Source organism: Thermobia domestica, chromosome 17, assembly GCF_964235325.1.
Source record: "Thermobia domestica chromosome 17, izTheDome1.hap1.1, whole genome shotgun sequence".
Lineage (NCBI taxonomy): Eukaryota > Metazoa > Arthropoda > Insecta > Zygentoma > Lepismatidae > Thermobia > Thermobia domestica.
Genome location: NC_137470.1, coordinates 12,004,522 through 12,028,674, shown reverse-complemented (window position 1 = coordinate 12,028,674; position 24,153 = coordinate 12,004,522). Strand labels below are relative to the sequence as shown.

At 36.3% G+C, this 24,153-nt stretch overlaps 1 protein-coding gene across 11 annotated transcripts in view; it reads left to right on the top strand.

Moving 5' to 3' along the window:
- LOC145674591 (SMAD family member 2-like) overlaps window positions 1-21,169 on the top strand; it is a 36,355-nt gene extending 15,186 nt beyond the window's left edge. For all 11 annotated transcript variants that reach the window (XM_081744796.1, XM_081744806.1, XM_081744805.1 and 8 more), the window contains exon 3: window positions 19,562-21,169. In XM_081744796.1, coding sequence (XP_081600922.1) covers window positions 19,615-20,823 — 1,209 coding nt within the window. In that variant the 5' untranslated portion in view covers window positions 19,562-19,614 and the 3' untranslated portion in view covers window positions 20,824-21,169. The remainder of the gene's footprint in view (window positions 1-19,561) is intronic.
- Window positions 21,170-24,153: the final 2,984 nt, after the last annotated feature.

Genomic DNA, 24,153 nt, shown 5'->3' with positions numbered 1-24,153 from the left:
TAAGATACTTGCAAATAAACCATAGAAGTTATAATTTTTAATAAAGAGGTAAAAGTTTAAGTTTGAGAAGCATCCATTGGGTTAGGTGCAGGCGATTTGAATTTCACTTTCCTGTGGAGGAACTGCCTTGGTAGATGACGGTCGCATTGAATCCATTGAACTGAGTTGTCATCTTGCGCATAACAAGGCGAAAACGACCTGGAAATGTCACATGGATTTCAGTGTTTCTGGGTGTCGAAAGGAACGGTGTAGAAGAAGAAACATGTCAGCCGATTGTGTTGATTCTGGCGGGTGCATGATTCTGTTGTTCAGCTCTTTCGGAAGCTAAATACTGTGAAAGTTGATCTTGCATGGTGGTTTGTGCACCCGCCAACTAAATTGAATTCAAACCCAGATCTTCGTTCGGAGCTCACCTTAAGAGTTACTTATGTCCTTCACAAGCTAAGTTGACGTGAAACAGGAGAACTCAGATTAAAAAAAAAAAAAAAAAAAAAGTATCTGGCTATAATGACTTTAAATGAGATGAAAGAAAATTGATAAATCTATTTTTTCAGTAGCATTAATCGACATATAAATGTGTAAATAGTGTTTTAAAATAATTGGGTTATCTTATAATAGCAAAATCAAAGAAGGTAATAAAATAGTGTTGTAAATAATAATAATAATAAACATTATAAAAGAAGTTTGTGAACAGAAGAGAGTTCGTATCGTATGGAAAGAATTCATTTTGTGAACTTGGTTTCAGAAGTTGCTACACGCACTTTTGGCTTATTTTGTCGTCTGTTTTCAGTGACGTTCATTTTTCATATTGGCGTAATATTCACTTCATAAGTTTCTTTTCTTAAGATCATCTGAATTTTCCAGTAGGACTATTTGGTATTTTCACAGGACTTACCGTTCCCTTCACTTCGATTGCTAATAGTGCCAGGATGGTACTACGTACTAACATTGTATAATATTGGAAAAGACACTATTCACCCTTTCCATTGATATTGCTATTATACCAATAGCACGAGTGGAGTGTGACGTACTGCACAGCGAAAACTGTTGAATTACCACCAGATTTCAGAAGAATTCCACGCGGAGATGGGAGGTTGAATAAACGGAAAGTGAAAGTACTGCGACGAAAATACCAGTAATCCAGGTTAAGTCCGGTTGGGAAAATACTCCTGGGGAGGTAGCAGCTCCGAAGTGATTTTTCCCCCCTCGGGTCACCTCCATTGTCTTATTTGGTCGCTTATTTTCAACCCCTGAGAATAGAAAGAAATCGATTCCTTTTGTGTAGGACAAAGTTGGCTGGCTTGGACAATGCTTTATTTATATGTACTTTTCTTTCATTTACTTCTTAAGCATGTAATGTAAGAATAAAAATTAAGTTGACAACGTGTCACTTAACCTTTGTATCTCATCATAACACAGTCATTACACTTTAGTAGACATAGTGCACGGACAAATTAGGATTGGGATCTTAGTCAATTCCTAAAAGAAAGCGATAAATTTGCAGGCTCCACGGGAACTATTAATACGTGCATCGTGTCAACAAACTGCAAATCTTAAATGACAAATGATACATTTGAACAACGTAAAAATTACAATAACAGGGTGTCTGTCGGTCACGAAGTCAGAAAACGGTCATGAAAGTCAAGAAATTTAGCTTTTGGGTCATGATTTTTTTTTATCTGTACAAATATGAGTATAGACTGGAAAATTTTGTTCCATAAAACGTCAAAATTCACCACCAAAAATGTGTATGGTCGCTTCAAACGCTACCAAATCGCAAGCAAAGCACGCTTCTATTGCATGCATGATAATACGGCCTAATTCTCACCCAAATTTGTTCTTTAGAATGTTGTGAAATTTTATTGTTTGGTAAAGAAAACATCAAAAAAATGTCACGAAATTTCATTTTGGAATTATAGTACACACCCTGTCATATCTCCGGAACGATTTAAGATATCGAAGTGTTGTAAACGGCAAAATGATTTGTTTGCAATTGGCAAACACCTAAGTAATTAGATGTGATACTTACCTAAGCATGTTTACGAAATAAAAGCCTTTCAAAACAAATCATACCATGACCATAGTATCCAATGCTAAGGTACTTCCGATGTGCATTGTCTTGTCCATCTCCATTGTGCCGTATGTGTGATAGAGTCTTCCAAACTTTGGATATTTGTGATATAACATCCTTTGTTTGCAACACTGAATAATAAATGTGGTATTTTATGTTTTTGTTTAACATGTTGATTTGAAATATGTAATAATCTGACTTAGTGCCTTTAAAAAAATATATAACTTTATACTGGGATGGCAACATTGTTCACTGGCTGGTATTGTTTAATACGTAAAACGATGTCCCCCTCCTTATAGTTGCTTTGTGCAAAGTTTCGCTTTTCTCCCTCTTCTGGTTTCTCCGTTATCACGGGTGTTCCAGTTAAATTGTCCAAGGTGATTCTCTATAGGGTTTCCAAATTCAATCGGTTATAATTCTTTATTGGAACCACATACAGAGTTGGTTTATATGTCATTATACTGAAAACACTTTTTTTTTTTTTTTTTTTTTTTTTTTTGACAAATCCATCATGGCTCAACGTGTGCCCCTGGGTCATCCTGGACATATCCCAACGAAAGTTGATTTCCTGACAAACAGTAGACAGCATTTCGGGGGTAACGTCCGCGATGGCTGTTTTGATGCGATGTTTCAGTTCATTAACATTAACAGGTAGGAGGGGTGTACGCCTTATTTTTCAGAAACCACCACAGAAATAAGTCAAGTGGTATGTAATCTGGAGACTGTAGCGGCCAGGCAATTAGTCCACCACGACCTATCCACTTATCTGGGAAACGTTGATCAAGAAATTCCCTTATGTCTATCAGATAGTGCGGTGGGGCACCATAAGCGGCCATCCTGGTCATCTTCATCTAACTGTGGAACAAGGAAGCTCTGGAGCACATCAAGATAAGCGATTCCTGTGATGGTGCTCTCAGCAAAAAAAAGGTTCCCATACACCTTTGCTCTGGAAACAGAGCAAAACACGTTTACTTTGGGGCTCTCACGAACCAGCTCCATATGCACATGTGGATTTTCCAAATACGACAATTGTGTGTGTTGACTCGGCCGGAAAGGTGAAAAGTTGATTCGTCACTGAAGACCACATTGTTTAAGAATAACTCATCACTACTAATGCGATCCAACATGGTAACACAAAGTTCATGTTGGAAATGTTTATTCGCTTCACTCAGTGCTTCAACTAAGGGCAGTGTGTATGACTTCATGTACTAACGTCTATGCAATACACGCTAAACAGTGGTCTGAGGGATACCAGTTTCTTGTGATTCACGTCGTGTAGATTTTCGAGGACTGCGGAGTAAGCTCTCCCTAACTGCTTCCACCATATCGTCAGTTATGGGTGGGCGCCCTGGAGCCTTTGTGTGTCGCATAGAATAACCTGTTTCAACAAATGTCTGGTGCCACTTGCACGCTGTTGGTCTGCTGGGTGGTTCATTGCCGTATTGTGTGCAAAACTTAAGCCGTACACTCGTTGCTGACTTCGTTTCTTCAAACCAAAACACGCACTTAATTCTTTCCGCACCACTGAAAGTCTCCATTTTCAACGACTGACTAGTGGCGCCGCGTGTGGTCAACTCCGTAACTACTCACTACGTGAGTCAAACTTGAAATGTTTTGCAGTATAATGACATATAAACCAAGTCTGCATGTAGTTCCAACAAAGAATTATGATTGATTGAAGTTGTAAACCCTATAAAGAATCACCTTGTGTATATATATTGATAACCTACATGAAATAAAAAGTAAATCATGATCATTTAAAAATTAGCCCGGGGCCACGGTTTCTCAGTGGTAGGGCGTTCAGCTCTGGTGCATGGGGTTCCTGGTTCTATCGCAGCTCGCGCCAAGTGGACTTTGTGTTGGACAAACAGCGTGTGTGTGGGTTTTCTCGAGGTTCTTCCGTGTCCTCCCACTTTCTTTCCACCATTTCATTCATTTCTCATCATCATAGTCTCCTTTAGCCTAGCCGGCATTTATATGTAGCAAGAGTGTATGCTACTTTGACATTTTAATTTTGTGTTGAGTTTTACCTGTGCTATTTTCTTCTTTAAACTTGAAGTAATTCTATGCTCATTACTGTTTTATATGTGAATTTTAAGTATTTTTCTGTACTGTGTTCGGATATTCCCTGAGTTCTTTACTGGTTTTCGCGTTCTCCTTTTTGGCGTTGTGTGATTTCTTCTTCTTCTTGTATTATTATTATTATTATTGTAAAGGGACTTTTAGTCTGTAATTTCCAATAATGCAATAAGAAAATATTGTAGCTTAATGTTTCAGGATTATGAACCAATGTTAAGAGAGAGTGTGATGATAATGGTGGAATGAAAAAGTGGGAGGAAACGAGGAAACCCACGTGCGCTGTGATTGTTTATCATAAAGTGTACTTTACGCGGGCTGGGATCGAACCAAGAACCCCACACACACCAGAGGGGAGTGTTTTACAATTGAGGCACTGCGTCATTATTATTATTATTATTATTATTATTATTATTATTATTATTATTTCGTTATGTGTTTGCTGTGAATGGTTTTGATTGTTCAATTATTGTTTGTATTAATGTTCATTACCTTAAAATAGCCTGTTTGATTGATTTGGATTTTTAGTTACGGGAGGCGTTCTTTAATACACCACTTTCGGGGCCATAGCCGTGGTAAATTAGTGAATTTACCGGATTATCGAACGGCAATATGGTTTTAACGGGAATACCAAACATAGATCACTCTAAATAAAAATGCAGACTATTAAAACACGTATTTTTATGTATTTCTGCACATCCTAAATGTATGCAGTCGATATAAATATCGTACTGTAAAATTAGCAATTTTCAACAAACGTAAGAAGTTTGTTACTGAATTTTTCTGTGTGTGTATCTGTCTGTCTGTTATTTGCAAATTTTTCAATTTTGAACCCTGCATTCGATAAGGCATCAAAAACTATCTGAGAAAGTTATGTAATTTTTCGCATCATTACCGTTCCCAAGGCATTGGCCAAAAAATGGTCAATTTCCAGGTATTTAAGAAGCCATATCTCGGGAACCGTAAAGTCATAGAGAGATGATATTGGTGTTGATCAGTACCTAAGAGGATGGTAAATATTTTGGTACCAAACACTGACCAGTGCGCACTATCCAACTGGCCATTCGTTTGGCCAGTGGCCATCAATTAATATCGGTACCAAAATGTTTACCATCCTGTTAGGTATTGATTAACACTAATATCATCTCTCTATGACTCACTGTTCCCGTGATATTGGTCAAAAAATGGCCGATCTCCAGATATTTTGTTAGCCATATCTCGAGAATTGTAAATCATTGAGAGATGATATTTTGCAAATTTTTGCGAGAAACAGAGGAAGGCGCGGATAAAAACGATTTACTTTTACACATAGGAACAATCCTTCCTGCTCCATCCTTTTTGAGTTAATTCTGGCAATGCTCTTGGAGCATTCTCAACTGGTTATATCATAAATTGTCGAAGAACCAATATTAAAATCACACACTATGAAATTTCTGTTTTTGCTTTTACCAAAATTATTAATTTTCTTTAGTTTTTGTTTGATAGTGAGAGTTACGTTCATACTCTGTATTAGGTTTAATAGCACTTGAATAATTCATGTTGAACTCCGAGAACAGTTTACAGTACATTACACTGTATGTGCACAGTTGCAATATTATGAAACGTGATACGTAACCCGCTAGGGAACTGTACAGAAACTACAACTGACAACCTCGGTAAACACTGAGCGAGCTAAAATCACGGGCAGCACAGTGGTACACCCTGGCGGTCAAGGTCAACAAACACCCGAATCCATCCGAAAAGACGCAAGCGGCTCGATCGATGTCAGATTGCAGAATGTCCGAATGGTAGAATGCCAGAGTAAACAGAGCTTCCTGTAAGTGGTACATGGATTTCAGATTAGTATTTCATTTAACATTTACTATGGCAGGTTAGATTAGGTTAACGTAGATAGATTGTCGCTCTGGCAGTTTCTATGCTCTTCAAGCTTTCTATCTTTCTGTTCCTTTCTTGAAAGACCCTAGCAACCACCTGAACTTGGACTACCAGCTCAAGACTTCGACAGGAGGAACAAATTCTACCTCGACTTCGCATCGAATATTCACATTCTTTAACAAATGTTTATCTACTTCGTGGCGAAGACCCACCATTGTGTGTCGCCTCAGCTTCGAGTTCACTTTGGCCTACCTGCATACTTACCAACACTATTTGAAGGTCACGACCAAATGCTCTTTTGTGTCTGTGTGTGTTTCTTCCTCGCCTCCAAGCCCTACCCGCATTATGATTGTTCTAGTGTTTATACTGAACTCTTTCTCGCTTCCTTTGTGCCCTCTCTGTTGCCACTAAATTCATTTTTCGTTTCCAGTTGAAGTGACTATTCCGTCATGTCCGTGACTTTTTTTTTTTTTTCATATTACCTTGGGCTTTCTTTGTTCTTGTCGCATAGCCTTCGAAAAACATGGTATCTCAATGTGTTACTAATAACCCTGGAGTTTTTATCGCTGTGCTGCATGTTTTCTATTTTATATTGTCTTTCGTGGCAGGCTTGTTATTGCTTGAGAAACTACCCACAGTTGAGTAAACGAAAGGGTGTTTTCAAGTACAGTTGTAATAAGAATTTAATGTGCATTTATTGAATCAAGTTGCAGTATTTTCTCTTTTCCTACATGTTTCACTGAATTGTGTCTGTGCTATCGCCGCATCAAACAAGATAACCACTGGTAGTCTCTACCCGGTGATTTGGTAGCCTGCTTTAATCTGAAGTCAGCTTTTGTAGGTTGTAGTACATATCGAACGAACCTCCACTAGCTTTTTCTTCTAACCACTCAAATTCTGAATTGGAAAGAATCTGCTAACCTCGTACGCTTAAAGTTGACTGGAATCTTCTCAGTATCCATGTGTTAGAATATACAGTAGTTAATCTATAACTCAACGTGGGAGTCCAAACCACGTGACCCGAACTAGGAAAAAATTCTCCCAGTAAAATGTAATTGATGCACGGAAGTAAAATGGAACATTCACACATTAACTACTAAAGGCATATCAAACATTCTACTTTGATTTTACTCAGATTACGTAAGGAAGCATTTTTCCACATCTCTAAACAAAATTTAGAACTCGTACAACTTCTAGGTGCGTGGGGTCCCGGGTTCGATCCCAGTCCCCGCCACGTGAACATTGTGGTGGACAAACACCGTGTGCCCCATTCCTTTACATAGTTCTCCAGTTTTCGGTATACCCTTGTGATGAAACCTGTGGAGAAGAGGGTTGGTTGTTCTACTTGGACTCTCTTGGGGCCACCATACTGTAGTGACCTCGCCTGTGTTAAATGAAGTGTCTATAACCTATCTTCTGGCAGAACACCAAAACAATACCACAATTGAATAAAACTGGTATGTCGTAATCAATATATATAATAAAGGTAAGTGTGGTTTGTCCGTGCGTGCCACAAAGGCTCCGAAACCAAGAACCGGAGCCCCATGGGAGTTATATGGTATTGTCGCCCTATGTCTCCCATCCATGAAGAAGGTTTCGGTTTAGACTAGCAGGAGTCCTAGAGGGAGAAAACGCCCAAGCAACGGTGTTACTGTGCTAAAATTGGGTTTAAATTTTAGAATTATCAACAATCTTGGAAAATGTTACAGACTGTGATAGAAGTTTCCCAAAGGTTCGAAAATGTTCTAGAGTTTTCAGGATGGTCTAGAACTCTCTAGAATGATCCAGAACGTGCAAAATTGTTGTAGAATGTGCCAGCATGTTATATTATTTTCCTGTAGGTTCGAAAACGTTCTAGAATGTACACCAGTAGGAAGGTACACAATGAGAATACCGGGTCATTTTTGTTAAAGTTTACAGGTATCATTATCATTATGCTCAGGTTCTTCTCAACCTATTTAATGTTCTGAAAGGAAATTGGTGGGAAAGGGTAAATGATGGGAGCGTGACAACAGAACCTACCTTAACCTAACTTAACCGAATCCGAGCTGTTCTTCGCACATGGAAAATACGTTTATAGGAAATGAATTAATCTCTATAAATTGGAAATTAAATATATACCAGGGAAACTTTTAAAATATAAGATCTGATCAAGGAAAAGTGAAATTGCCAGACAGTTAATTGTATGCCAGTGATGTGTTTAGAACGTAACAAGTGAAAGTAAATTGCTAAAGGTAAAACTTAGTGTAATGTAAATAAAATGAAGAGTTTGTTTGTGTGTTTGTCTGTCTGTGTGTCGCCTGGGGACCAGACGAGTAGACCGAGAGTTACCAAATTTGGGTCACGGATACCTTGGTAAAGGCCCAAGACCAAGAAGCTTTTTTTAAAAAAAAATTTCGAACCAGGTGGTCTCAGAGGGGGGGGGGGAATACCAAGACATGTAAGAATAATCCAAAATGGCTGATATTTGTGTCAAATCCATAGTTTTCGCGGTTGCTGAGATCAATGGTGACACTTTCATTAGCGATGACTTTCAAATTCAGCAATCATTGCATGAGGGCCGGAGGTCAGCGGGGGGGGGGACATGTAACCTTAATCCAAAATGACCGATATTAGTGTCCAATCCATAGTTTTCCGGGTCGCTGAGCTCAATGGTGAAACTCAAAAAAGTGTTTACTTCTAAATTTAGCCCCCATCAGCTAAGGAACGGGGCCCATACTAAAGAGGGTGCCGAGACATGTAAAAATAATCTAAAATGACCGACATTTGTGTGAAATCCATATTTTTGTCTACATTCATTTTTCTTTTTCTTTTTAGTAGTAGATGCTTTTATTGTGGTTAAAAACAGGTTAGGTAATGGTTATATTAAGTATAAACCGTGTTTACTATTAAAGTCATCCCAATGGAAATACATCTACTTTGTTGGATGTACTACCATGAGCAAAATAAATGACGCGTCTCTTTATTTTGAAGTTTTTTGAAAATATCTACGTTTTCTTTATATGTTCGAAATTTCGGAAGGTTTCCCCAGCAGGACAGGTTAATAACAAACCCGTTTTTAATATTTGTGTTAGATATTAGCTTAAAATAAAGAAATTAGAAGCAAAAAACATTAAATCGACAGAAATCTCGAGAATTACCAACTCTGCTAAAGTGGGAAATTTTCAAGAACACGAGGGAATTCTGCAGTTCAACACGAAGCAGCGACATCTATGTCATTGAGAGGAATGTGGATTAAATCTACAAACTAAACTTTTAACGAATATTTCTAGTATGTCTTATTATATGCATTATCTGCAAACTCCAAATATATGAATATATGCTAAGTATTAACATAAAGATAGAGCAAATAGTGGAAATTATCTATGGAAAAGGACGAATTGGTAGGACGATCGTAATGAAAAATCGTCTTTACTGTAGAACAGGTTCAGCTTACGTAAGAGAGCAAGTAGCTCAGTTAGGTAAAGCAACGAGTTTGTATACCGAAGGTAGACGGTTCGAATCCCGTGGAAGTTCTGTTGTCATTTTTATCACTAAGGTTATTTTATTTATTTTTTATTTGGGAAAGAATCAAATTGTAACGTATGTGTAAAACTCATGACGATACCAAAAAAAGAAAAAATGCTGTTGTCGCACTTGCATTAGCGTCACTAATTTTGTTTGCAAACAGTTTCGTAATTATTTCCCCTGTGCTCACTGCTACCTATTATGTTTTGCAGATTCATATTCCAAGCAATAGTTACTTCGCAGAGCTAAAAGAAGGCACTTACTAGTTTCATTAAAACGAAATGTCTTTTATGAGAGGAGCAGACGAACGAACAGGCACCCAAACGTTGGTTGAGTCGTACGGTTGAAACTCGTTAAGCTCGCTTCAATTATTATTATTATTATTATTATTATTATTAATAATAATAAAGCATTGCAGGGACCTTTGGTGCAGGGGGTCCGTGGCTCGATTCCACTTCGTGCCAAGTAAAATTTGAGGTGGACAAATACCGTGTGCATGGGTATGTGTTTTCTTGAGATATTCCATTTTCCTCCCACTTTCTTCATTTCACCATTTCATTCATCATCATTCTCCCTTAGCGTAGGTGCATAATCGTCCAACGTTAAACTAGATATTGCAATTTCAATAATAATAATAATAAAAATTAATTCAACTGAAAGGACTGTAATTTATGTGGACAGCAATTATCATAAATATGCAACCATTATAAAAACAATGCTTTGAGTAGAAAGATAATCCTTCCCAAGTGTTAACGAATGCGCACGAGATAAGACATGTCTCGAGAAAGAGACAAGACGCGCTTTGTGACATCCAAGATAATACGAGGCAAATGTTTTGGACACGAGATAGCTTGTAAAATGTCTCGTCTTGTCTGGAATGTATCGAAAACAAAAGTCTAAGTTTTAAAATTATTTTTCAAGATCTATTCTCTCAGAAGTAGTTCTCTGCCTTAAAATTAATAACGACATTTGTGATTTAAAAAAAAGATAAACGATGCCTAAAGTTAATAGTTAACTTTTCGAAAAGAAGCTTCATTAAGAGTGAACCTGAAAGATGTCCACAAACTTCGGGAGGTGATTCGTGACATCAAAAGGAGACAAATGGTCCTCTTGCAGTTTTCGAATTCAGTTTCGTTGTCGAGATACAGGGTTGCCAACTGGTCGTGTTTGAGAAACTCACTGGGAATAAATTCAAGTTCAAGAATAAACTACTACTCATATATTTTTCAGGTCAATTGACTTATACCATGTTGTAAGGTCAAATATTTATTTATGAAGTGTGTACAAAATTCACCAGGGTCTTTTCTGAGAAAATCGTCGAGAAAAAGTCACCTCCAAGAATAAACTACCCCTCGTAAATTTTTCTAAGAGAAATATCTGATACTGCAATATAGGGTTGTTAATTAAATATTGATTAATGAAAAATAAACAAAATTGTTAAAACCATTTTTGAGAAAATAGCGTTTTTCGATTTTCGGCTGTTTGTAAACCACACTTATTTTAGGTGGTAGGAAAAAATGGAAAAGCTCCTGTAAGAATACTAAGTAAACCCTAAGTTTAAAATTTGGTGTAGATAAGTTGAACGGTATGGCCTCTAGGCGAGTGCATATAAAAGTGTGCCGAACGGACGGACCGGAAGGACGGGTGTCGAAAAGTCACATTTTCGGTATGTAGACGCCATGAAACATGTAAATCCGTTGAAATCTGAATTTGATATTATTTTCACAATCACTATATTTTCTTCTCTCTTTTGTCGCTCGAAAAAGAAAAGCCTGAGTTTACCACAAAAAGCTAGGGAGTTTCTCAAAAAATATTCAATTACAGGGCCACCGCACTAAACTTTTTCAATTCAATTTCTTAACTGTGTTAGGCCGCAGTTGTTACTGAAGTGTGTATTTGGATAATACGAATAAAATTATCGTATTATTCAAATACATCGAATGTCAGATTATCGAATAAAAAACTTCGATTGAAGAAAATCCATACTACAAACTAACTCACACTTTGAGCACATTTTCATTAGACATATAATAGACCAATTAATGCAATCATTGTTTATGAAATATGAAAAAAATCAAATGAGTCACTTTGGGAAAGTCGTTCAAAAAGAACACGTCTGGAGTAACCTACCTCTTGTGAATTGTTTCGAACAATGAGTTAAGATATACTTTTTGTTATTAATGAAATATTTATTTGCGAAATTTGAACAAAATCGCCTGTCGTTCGAGAAAATTGTCGGGGGAAAAAACCTTGACCCCAAAAATAAACTATCCGTTGTAATTGTTTTTCATAGAAATGACTTATACTAAAATATAGGGTTATTAATGAAATACTTATTTATGAATTATCAATAAAATTGTCCGAGTAATTTTTGAGAAAATCGTGAGGGAAAAATAACTCCCCGAAGAAACTATCTCTTGAGGATTCTTTCAGGGTAAGCGAGTTATTCCATATTACTAGGTTTTTAATGAAATATTTATTTCTGAGTACGAACAAAATTGCTTGACTCATTTTTGAGAAAACCGTGGAGGAAAAACACCCCCAAGAGTAAACTACTCCTCGCATATTTTTTCAGGACAAACGAGTTTTGCCATATTGTTCGGTTATTAACGAAATATTTATTTTTGAAATATGAATAAACTCTTTTGAGTCGTTTTTGAGAAAATCGCCCAGACAACACTCCACCAAGAATAAACTACCCCTCGCATTTTTTTAGGACAAACGAGTTATGCCATATTGATTAGTTATTAATGAAATCTTTATTTATGAAATATGAACGAAAACATTTGAGTCCATTTTGAGAAAATCACTGAGAAAAAATTCACCCCCTTAGTATAAACTACCCCTTGTAGATTTTTCTCAGATAAATGCCTTATACCACAAAATAGGGTTGCTAATTAAATATTGATTTATAAAAAAAGAAAGAAAACAAGATCGTTAGAGCCAGTTATGAGAAAATATCTTTTTTTTTATTTTCATCGTACAGGAAACTATCCTTGTTTTGGGAGTAGGAGGGAAATAAAAAAAAACTATAGGAAATACTATGAAAATCTTAAACTAAAATTTGGTGCAGATAAGTTGAACATACCGTAAATTTTTCAACTAATTTACGGTATGTTCAAGTATGGCTTCTAGGCGAGGTATGGCTTCTAGGCGAGTGCACAGAAAAGTGTAGCGAACGGACGGACGAACTAATGGACATGTATCGAAAAATAACTTTTTCGGTGTTAGGGGCTATAATACGTGTAAATTCGTTGAAATCTCAAATTTGATTTTTTTTTCGAACACCATACTTTCTTCTCTCATTTGCCACTTCAAAGTAAAAGGAACTCAGAACTACAGATAAAAGACACCTACTTTTACACATAGACATTTATTGATTTAAAACTGTTTTAGTTTGTGTCATTTCACTTCCAATTGAAAGGTTTTACAATGATTAACGGCATACCAATGACGAGACGGAAGTTTTCAGGAAGTAAATGCATTCAGAAGTCTAGACTGCATTACAGCCTGTTTTTATTTCTGCAATTGTTAACAGCTGTAATTTCGTCCAAACGCTACATGAAATATTTTTTGGTTGACGTCATTGTATTACTATTTTAGTATTGTTCTCTTCAGACTTGGTTGAAGTTTTGTCTTAACGGTTATACATTTTTTCTTTCTTATTTCATCGTTACACATAAGAACAAAATGTTATGGTGAGTGGATAGATTCGAACCTACGAACATTGAGTTTATATTCTTCCAACACTTTACCAATGGACCAAGCTTTGTCTTCACGTTAACGCCCGGTTACAGGGTTTACTACGATTTAAATAAAATGGCTGGCTGTTAGAATTCCCTGCTCACATATTTCGATAAATAATTTTCATTGCTTCGTAGATACGTGGAGCATTTTTAAATACACATTTTAGGAGAGTGAATTTTGGTGTATATAATAATTTCATGCCAGGTAAAAGCTAGATAAGTTTTGATAAAATGTTTCATATGTAGTTCTCAATAATAAGCTTGCTGTTCGGAGTGAAGTTCCAAGGTTCAGCATTGCCTAGCAGTTTTTGCTATTAATATCCCTTCTAACAATATTGGCAGTGGACAAAAGTTAGCCCGTGTTGAAGCTTTTTGCTCCTAATTTAGTTATTTTACTTATTTAAGGAATATATTGAAAATTGTCAGCAGGCACGTATGCAGTAATTTATTTCGGGAGAAGTCCGACTTCAATATTAGGATAAATTATAATAAAATTTAAAAGATAATCCTTAAATTTAGGCTAAATTTACAGAAATTTTCAGAGGGGAGTCCGGACCACCTGGACCCACCCCTAAATGCGTCCTTGTTTGTCAGTAACGTTTCCTCATTTTGAAACCCTCAAAAACTTCGGATATATAAAGGAAAACGAGTTATTTTCGATAAAATATCACTTCAGAAGACGCGACAGTTTTATTGCACATGGTAGTATCCCAAGTTCACAAGGGCAAGAATTCATTAATTTTGATTCTCTGTCATTGTGCTCTATCGAATGGTTAGGTTTGTAACATATTACTCCTACGAACAAGCATGACTGGCAGATAGGAATACTGAACACAACTCCAGAGAAATGCATGCTGAACTTACGTTTATAGCTACGCTTTGGTGATTTGCCCTCAAGGTCAATCGAGTGGTAATTCAGTTCCGTCTCTGTTCTTAAGCCATGTTCGTATTACTTCGAACAGTTTTGATAATGAAAAGCATGCCTCTTAATATAACAGACTTCTTTCGCGTAAGAAATCGTAACTCGGTCAGAGCAACTAGTCTGTAAGAATTAGGTTGTTAGTTAGTTAGGAGCCCAGTACGAGTAAGGGTTTTTATTACTATTGTTTTTATCTTTTTTATGTGAGGAAAAATCAAATTGTGACATCGCGATATCAAATGTATTTGATTAGGTAGCTTTGTCTTAGCTAAACTTTAAACATCAGTAACCGTCGAAATTATTTCACCAACTGATCACTTACTGAACATTTCAAACACGTCAAACCAGTGGCATAACATGAAGGTTAACCTCTCCTCCGCAGTCCTTAGTTATGCGTCCGTACTTTCAAGGGCGGACTAAGGGCCGGGCGACTGCCCGGGGCGCCAGAGAAAGAGGGGCACCAAAACGAGCCTCAAAAAGTAAATTTTATAATGTGCTTTCTACTGACGTTTTTGGTTTTATATTCTTGTAAAGTAGTGGCAATTATATGATCTTTTTCCATTTCACTATGGAAGAAGAGAGTTTCATAGTACTAAGGGGGCTGTATCGAAAAATTGAGAGATGGCATGTAGAATAAAGAGTGCCGGGAATTAAGTATTGTTTGTTTGTTTGCTTGAGTTTAGCGTTCCACGGTTATGCCTTAATGGGCAAGGGAGATGTGGATACTAATTATAGTGGAATCCGAACCACTTTTATCGTTTAACAGTAATCCACCGGGAATTGGACCCGGTACCACAGAAGGCAGGCGTGCTAGCCACTAGACCAGGGGGGGGTGGAGTTGGTATTGTTTATAGCGGGTCATATTCTTTGTGAACTTTTCCTAGGTAATGGATTTCTTTTTGAAAATGGGTTTAAAACAGGGGCGTCATTTAGGGAGGGCAGGGAGGGGCATTTGCCCCCCGTGAGTTTGAGATGTATATAGATTTTATCATTAGAATAGTAGTAAATCAGTGAAAAACGCGAAATTTTACTTATATCAAGAGGTCTGCCCCCCCCTCAAAGCAAAATCTGAAATGACGCTCCTGGTTTAAACTATTAAAAACACTATGATAAAATGTAAAATATAGGCTACTACTAGGGGAAGGGCGCCAAAAAGTCACTTTGCCCGTGTGAAAATTTGGCCTGCTCCGCCCCTGCGTACTTTCTGTATATTTTTTGGCCTTGCAGCTTGTGCGGTCCCCACGCCACATTGTTGCGGGGGCGCTATTTACGCCTACCCTTCGAACGTAATTCAATAACTGTTTAAGAAATTCTACCATCAGCGTGAAAACGGGAATATATTTTTCTAATAGTCCCATAGAACTTTCACTCAGAATGCCAGATGCAATTTTTCAGAGTGGGCTCTGGCTAAGTAGAAGGAAGATCTGTTTCCTAAGTAAGTTCCTTTCAGAAAGTTTGCTATTTCTTTAACAGTGATGTAAATAAATATACTTATCGTTATTAGCTCGACACCAAACCATCCTGGACAAATCCCTCTAGAACAATGATCGACAAAAGTTATTCTGCATAATTTTATAAGCGACTCAAGGGTGAAACATTTGTTAACGAAAGCAATGTTGTGTATATACTGCCTTGTTTCTGACAAAATATAAAGTCTTTTGTAATCTTTAGACACTTTTCCTATTCTTTTTGTCACCCTTGGTTGTGTAAGGAAGCCTCGAACAAATAAAGAAGAGGTAATATTACAGATAAGGGGTGCTATAAATATATTACGTATTTCTTTTGTTACCTAACCATAACGGCCTAGGGTCGTCTTCAGTAGAATAAAAAATGCTACGTGATATTACATTCACGAAGGAGGAAAGGATGCTCTAAATATATTTCTTATTCATTTTGTCTGCCCTGCTTCTCAGAAATTATATACCTTCTGTTGGAGGGTGCTGAAAACAGAGGAGGGGAAATAAAACGTCGTGCCCCTCATACATTTTAAATTTTGTGACGTGGTTGCTCAAATTATTACTAAAGAAAGCACTTTAAACTAAGATGTGTAAAGTTACAACATTATGTAAGGGTGGCATATTCATTAATAATAATAATAATAATAATAAATATGAATGTCTTTGGAGAGCCGAAATTATGTGAGACGAACAATGATATGTAGAGGTTTAAGATGGGTGGTCATAGAGGAGGAAAAACCAGGATTTTTCTCTCTCTGACTCTCTAACGTTAAGATTATGTGCTGAAGGTAAGAAGCATCATCATTCTACAATAGGTTGCTTTTACGTAGAATATCTATTACTTGAGCTCCCCTCCTTCGGGCAACTTTGCTTATGTAGTAAATTCAAAACAATTTCAATTTAAGACAAATATTTATAGAGAAAATTAAGCATTTAATAGGGAAATCTGTTATCAAAATATCCAAACACGTAGATAGAAGACTATGTAGTGAGAAACATTGTGAAACTATAAAATTCTCCAAATTAGAATTAACATTTACTGGAAAACATTCGTTATGCATCAGTGAGCACAGGGGAAATAATTACGAATCTGTTTGCAAACAAAAATTAGAGACACTAATGCAAATGCGACGATATTTTCTCTCTCTCTCTTTTTTTTTTTTTTTTTTTTTTTTGGTATCGTCATGAGTTTTACACATATGTTACAATTTGATTCTTTCCCAAATAAAAAATAAATAAAATAACCTTAGTGATAAAAATGACAACAGAACTTCCACGGGATTCGAACCGTCTACCTTCGGTATACAAACTTGTTGCTTTACCTAACTGAGCTACTTGCTCTCTTACGTAAGCTGAACCTGTTCTACAGTAAAGACGATTTTTCATTACGATTGGGCTAACAATTCGTCTTTTTCCATAGGTAATTTCCACTATTTGCACTATCTATACGTTAATACTTAGCATAGATTCATATATTTGGAGTTCGCTGATAATGCATATAATAAGACATACTAGAAATATTTCGTTAAAATTTTCGTTTGTAGATCTAATCCACTCTTCTCTCAATGACATAGATGTCGCTGCTTCGTGTTGAACTGCAGAATTCCCTCGCTTTCTTGAAAATTTCCCACTTTAGCAGAGTTGGTAATTCTCGAGATTTCTGTCGATTTAATGTTTTTTGCTTCTAATTTCTTTATTTTAAGCTAATATCTAACACAAATATTAAAAACGGGTTTGTTATTAACCTGTCCTGCTGGGGAAACCTTCCGAAATTTCGAACATATAAAGAAAACGTAGATATTTTCAAAAAACTTCAAAATAAAGAGACGCGTCATTTATTTTGCTCATGGTAGTACATTCACACAAAATAGATCCAATTTTAGAAATAATCTAAAATCCCCGATATTAGTATAAAAACCATTAGTAAAATAAGAGGTTTTTTTTTTTCGTTGTTCAGCTTGTTTACATAGATATTTTATCTGACCCGTGCAAAGTACGGGCATAACAGCTAGTAAAATAATAAATTCTACGTACCTTGTGTATTTCTATCATTTTGTTTATTAGGTTGATGATTTAGGCACCTTTAAATACCTCTAGGGTCTTTCTCGAAATCAATTTATCTCTCTAGAAGTAAATAAAGAAACATTCCAATGGACCTGAATTCTTCCACATACTGAATTAAAAAACTGAAGTATTATTGACCCACTTAACGTTTATTAGATTAAACATTGGTACATAATTTGTCTAATTAAACCAAATATCTGTTTATATTTTGTTTAGTTGGTCAAACTTGCAAAACTATCAACCTGATAAACAAAATAATAAGAATAAACAATGTACGTTTAATTCATTATTTTATTAAACATTAGCTGAAATGCCCGCACTTCGCATGGGTCAGATAAAGTATCTATGTAAACAAACTGAACAACGAAAGAAAAAAGAAACTCTTATTTTACTAATGGATTTTATACTAATATCGGGCATTTTAGATTATTTTTAATGTCTCAGTATCACCCTTCCCGGTGACCCCCGGCTCATAGCCGAATGGGGTGAATTTGGAAGTTAATGCAATCGGAGTTTCACCATTGATCTCAGCGACCGCGAAAACTATGAATTCGACACTAATATCGGTAATTTTTACTACTTTTACATGTCCCGGTAAACGCTCTTCCTGAGACCCCCCACCCTGGTTCGAATTTTAAAAAAACGCTTCGCCTTGGTCTGGTGCCTGGACCAAGGTACCCGTGACCAAAATTTGGTAACTCTCGGTACACTCGTCTGGTCCCCAGGCCACACACAGATAGACAGACAGACACACGAACAAACTCTTTATTTTATTTATATTAGATAAGTGCGTTTTATATCGTATCATAGATGCATGACCATGGACAAGTTTGTACAAGTATAAACATAGATAAGAGAAAATCCAATATTTGTTTTATATTATATGACGACTAGATAAAACAACTTATTTTTTCTCACACCATATACGTACAAATTGAAAGAGTAAAGAATGTGCCACTGGACTGGGAATTGAACTCACGTCTCCGAGATTACTGACTGACCCTATACTACCCAGGAGTCTCCAGGAGTCTAGTTATATGTCTTCAGTCTTGAAATTCGTACCTAGTCGTTAATGAAATGAACTGGATAACGTAGTGATTAGCACACTGGTACGGTAAGCAGAGACCCAGGGGTGATTTGTTGTTTACGTATCAGAGATTCAAAACACTGATACCAAATATCAAGGGAGAATAAAAGTTTAGTATAACTACATCTACAAATAGATACAAGTAATTAATCCATATTTAGGTTCAGTCAGCAATAAAACAAGGAATACATCCATTTAAAATATGTTTTCTTCTTCTATCGATAACTGTACAAGGTAACGCTCCAAAAGAGTCGCCTCCAGTTGATGTTTTACTGCCTCAGTAGAAAGCAATTCTAGGTGAATGACATAAATACATGAACATTCCTGCTCATTCACTATTTTTATTTATTTGTATCCCAGTAGACACACATGTCGTAGTATCGTACCAAAGTGGTGAGTGCAAAAGGCATGAGATTGAAACAGCTCTTGAGTTAGCTCTCAGAGCCTGACTTGAGCCAGTTCTCGGAATTTCTGTCGATAACAAAACGATTCGTTTGATTTTATGAACTTATCACCCATCGTTCTAGCAGAAGTTGTCTAATCTAAGTAGGAGATGAAACACTATAAAATGCCATTGTCATGTCGGAACTACTACCAGTATGCATAGCGGAAGCAAGAATAACTAATACTCCTAAACTAAAGTAGAGAACTTATAAAGAACGTACATTTTATTATTTTCTTGAAGCGTGTAGAATTGACAATATTGAAAATAGCAAAAACGTTGTTACTGTTGTATAATAAATGCCTTTTTCTTTGTAGAATTAATGCTGGTTTTTCTTCTGAGGAAAAAGTGAACGACCTCCTTTCCTGCAATGACGTTAGGGAGTGAAGCTGTTTCACATGTTGACCTCCAAGGTGATAGTGTATCTTCCACCACTATAGACGACTTACCGGATGAAATTCTATTGAAAATCTTTTCTTATTTCCCTGTTGAGGATTTGTGTCTGATGAATAGCCTTGTATGTAAGCGGTGGAAGCGACTGGTGGGCGATCGAAGCCTCTGGAAAGATTTCGTCTTTGTCTTCGATGAAAATCAGTGTTTTGAAGAAGTTTTGCCCATCTTAACCCACGCGACTTGGCTTCACACTCTGTGTGTTCAAAACCAAGAGGCTAGTGACATTCTTACCTTAGCGAGCAAAATGTGCCAGGACATTCGGACAGTAGTTCTCGAATGGTGTACTAAAATTATGCCTGATGCGCTGAAACAAATTGGGAACAATTTCCCTAATGTTTTTCGTTTGAGTTTGGAAGGTAGCGAGATATCTGATTTGCATTGTTACAGTGTCATCTCGAATTTCCGTAATATATCAGTCTTAAACATTTCGTACCTTACGAGTTTAAACGGACTATTACTAAGGAAAATCATTGATGGGTGTGTGTTACTATCGGATTTGAATATTGATGGAATTGTGAATATTGAAGACGCAGATATTATCTATCTGATTGAAGAAAGGAAAGATACGCTTACGAGCCTAACCCTAGATGGTGAAAACTTATCGGATGTATCTTTCACGAACTTGGGGAAGTGCAAACAGTTGCGAATTCTGAAAATTTCATATTGTGCAAACATGACTGATAAAAGCTTAGAAATCATAGCCACTTTAAACCTGTGTTCACTTAAACTATGCGAAGGTCCGAAATTAACCGCGGGTGCTTTAACATCGTTTTTCGCACAAGAAGGTATTTCTAATCTTACGCAGTTGGTTTTAACCCTATTTCCTACTTTGGACGACAATTGTATAAAGAGTATTGCAATAAACTGCTGTTCTTTGCAGTTCCTCAAGCTTCAGTTGTGTTGGGACATTACAGAACTCGGTCTGCAAAGTATTGTTACGAAATGTACGCGGTTAGAATTGTTGGAGTTATCAGGAATGCCTCGAATAACTGGATCATCTTTTAAATTTATTCCGAATCATTTAAAAAAATTAAAAACGCTGAATATAAATGGTTCCGCTAACATTATGAGTGAGGTGCTGATTAATTTAGCAAAAAGTTGTCCTGTGCTGAAGATTATGAATTAATACAGTTATTACATAAGATCGAAAAACAGTTAGACAGGATATTATTGGCTTAATTTCGCCCAGTGCTCAGTCGTACCAAAATAATTAATATAGCCGTCATCTTTCGTCATCTTCCGCTTCATTTATTCTTTTGTTAAATCGTATTTACAATCTACAAGTAATACATTTCACTTGTTTAACATCTTAATACCATCTTAAATAATTCTCTCAATAGTATTCTTCAATATCAAGATATTTTGTCTTCAAACGCTCTATCTTACCCTGATCTCATTTTCACACACTCTTCATCACAATTCTAAATTAACCAGGTACATACTACATATATACAGGGTATTTAAAAACAACACCGACAACGTTTGGAAGGTGATTCCTGACACCAAGATAAGACAAAAAAGTATAGACCAACCTGGGTGCACAAATGCTTCCTTTCGGAGTTATAGGCTGCCGAAAAACTTAAAAAAAAAATAAAACTTAAAGGTCCATAGCTTCAAACAATTTTTATAGAGGTAGTTGGTGAGTACTTCAAATTACTTCCCGGTAGCCAAACTCCCTCTATAAAAATATTTTTGTGAGTACCTTAGGATTATGAAACATGTATTTTTGGATAGTGCACATATTACTTTCTAAGTGAAGTCTTGACCCGACTACGGTAAGTCCCATAGTTTTGGAGCTATGGACCTTTGAAGTTTTTTTTTTTTTTTGTTTGTTTGTTTGTTTGTGTGTGTGTGTGTGTGTCTGTCTGTGTATGTGCATGTATGTATGTTATGTTTTCGGCAGCCTATAACTCCGAAAGGAAGCATTTGTGCACCCCGGTTGATCTATACTTTTTGTCTTATCTTGGTGTCAGGAATCACCTCCCAAATGTCGGTGTTATGGCACTCTTGTCAATGTTTGTCTTATCGGTCCCAAACAAATGCTGGCAATACAGTGTTGCTAATCTAGATTCAGAATTTCCCGTTTCCCTGCGCCACACTGTGCATACTATGGGTATCAAGTTATCCAGGTCCAATGATAACCCTGTTGTACAATATTTCCCTGCTGAGAAAAGGAAACCGTTGTCGACAATTGATGTTTACCTGTTACACAATGTGCTCCACATGTGACACAGGGTGACGTGAAGCTACTGCACGGTTACTTCTCCCACCCCACAGTTTGATGATCTGGATGCGTTCCTCAGTTGTTAACGGCATGGAGAGGAGGAGTTGTCCATAACTTCCTACCAAATAAAGATACATGAAATCTGATTTCAGATTTGACATCCTGAGCAAATGCTAGCCGAAGGTCATGTATCACATGACTCATCTATCGCTTGAAATAAAAGAATTGAAATTCAAGTTGGCATCCGTCCGTGAACTATCATCCAAAACGTTTGCCCCTAGCCCTATTATGTATTTCCTACATCAAGTTCAATATAAATACATCCATACGGATTTTAAAGAGGGTCGTAAGAGACTTTTGAAACACCCTGTATATTTGTGACTGACCAAAATAGCTAATATACATTTTCTTTTTCTTTCTTTTTTTAAGTGTTAAAAGAAAATAAATGAAATAAATGATGTTGATCTCAATGTAAATGTTTAATGAAATGAGAAGCAGTGATAAAAAATGCTGTGTATTAATGATTTTTGTATTTGTCATTTGTTAGTTTATTAAGATCTGTAAAAAATATATATAGATCTATATATTATATATATAAATAATTAAATATAGGATTAGATAGATATAATTATTAAGAAAAATGCTTACTAATAACAATAAGTGGAAAACAATGTGATATTTTGTATGTGAGATTAGAGCTAGGAAGAGTCTTCAATTGCTTGAGACTGAGGATGTTATTTGATTTTTTTATATATATAAAAATCAAAATGCAAACTGTGATAAAAAAAATAAATAAATAAAGCTTACACCAAATTAACGAAAGTTGAAGTAAGCAGTTTTGAAAAAAAAAGTAGTTTTTTTGTATTGACTTTTTAATTTTGCTTATAGATTTCAACAGTATTTTTTCCCAAATATAATACACATTAATCTTTTCCGATTTGATTTTTGTTACTTTCATTTGTGCAGTAATCTTTTGTTTGTTTTTTGTCCTATATCGTAGGTACCATGTAGCTTCAAGAATTTTTCTTTTTCAGCATATTTTTGTGTTTTGAAAGTTTTTTTTTTTTTTTCTGATTAATCAAAATAGCAACAATAGATGTAGTTTGAATTAAAACAAGACCGCAGACTTAGTTGCATTGTATTCCATTATTGGTTGCTGTTGTTAAAATAATAATATAAAGAAAATTATGTTTCGTTTTATTTGTTGCTAGTTAAAATACCCGTTATTCGCACAGGAACAATAAGGTTTATGGAAAGTGTATTTGAACTAGTGGTGAGCACAAAAGCCAGTTTTTCGGTTTCCGGTTTTAGGAAAACTGAAACCAGGTTTTCAAAATTTTCAAAAACTATTTTTCTCTGAAACCGATTTCGGTTTTCTTCCAAACCGGTTCGGTTTTCTTCAAAACTGGTTCCGGTTTTCTCCAAACACCGGTTCGGTTTTCTCCGGTTTTGGTATATTGATTTTACGGCATTGTAACATGCATCGAGAACACATAGCTGAAAAACATGTGTAAATTCTGATATAAAGGAAATGGAAACCGAAATCGATATGCTTAGAAACCAATATTTTTAAAAACAAAACTGTTTTGTTGTAAACGGATTCAGTTTTCGGAGAACTACGAAACAATACTCTAGTGAGAAACCGAACCGGGTTTCGGAGAAACCCATTCCTAATGTGAACCTCCTTTCCACTTTTAGGATATGAATTTCAATGAAAGTGTAACCATAAAAAGCCCGTAAGTTATTTTGGCATAAATTTTGAACTCCTACCTCCCCAAGGATACGTCTTTCGGGAAAGTAACATGACAAAATTCCATCTTGAGGTAGGTATTAACTATATAATAATATCCCGACATGTGCCTCTACTTACAATCATCAACCAGTGCGTCTTACTGCGGAGTACTGTAGTATAATACGACGGAGACAACAGTGGCACAAGTGGTCGTGTGACGACGGAGGAACAGCGATGCCATCGCCTCACCTGGAGCACTTATATAACCGAGGGATTTCAATGACAGGCATCAGTTTCGACTAGTCAAATTCCCTTTTTTGGTTTGCAGTGGAGTTTTGGAAGTACCTCACCTAAACCCAAAGCCTCTAGTTTACAGTAGAGTTTCTGGTATTCCTTCCCTCCTGGCTTGCAGTGGAGGATTGGGAGATTCCTTATCACAACAACGGCCTAACTTGCAGTGGATCTTTATCGGGACCTCAACCCCTCTCTGCTTGCAGTGG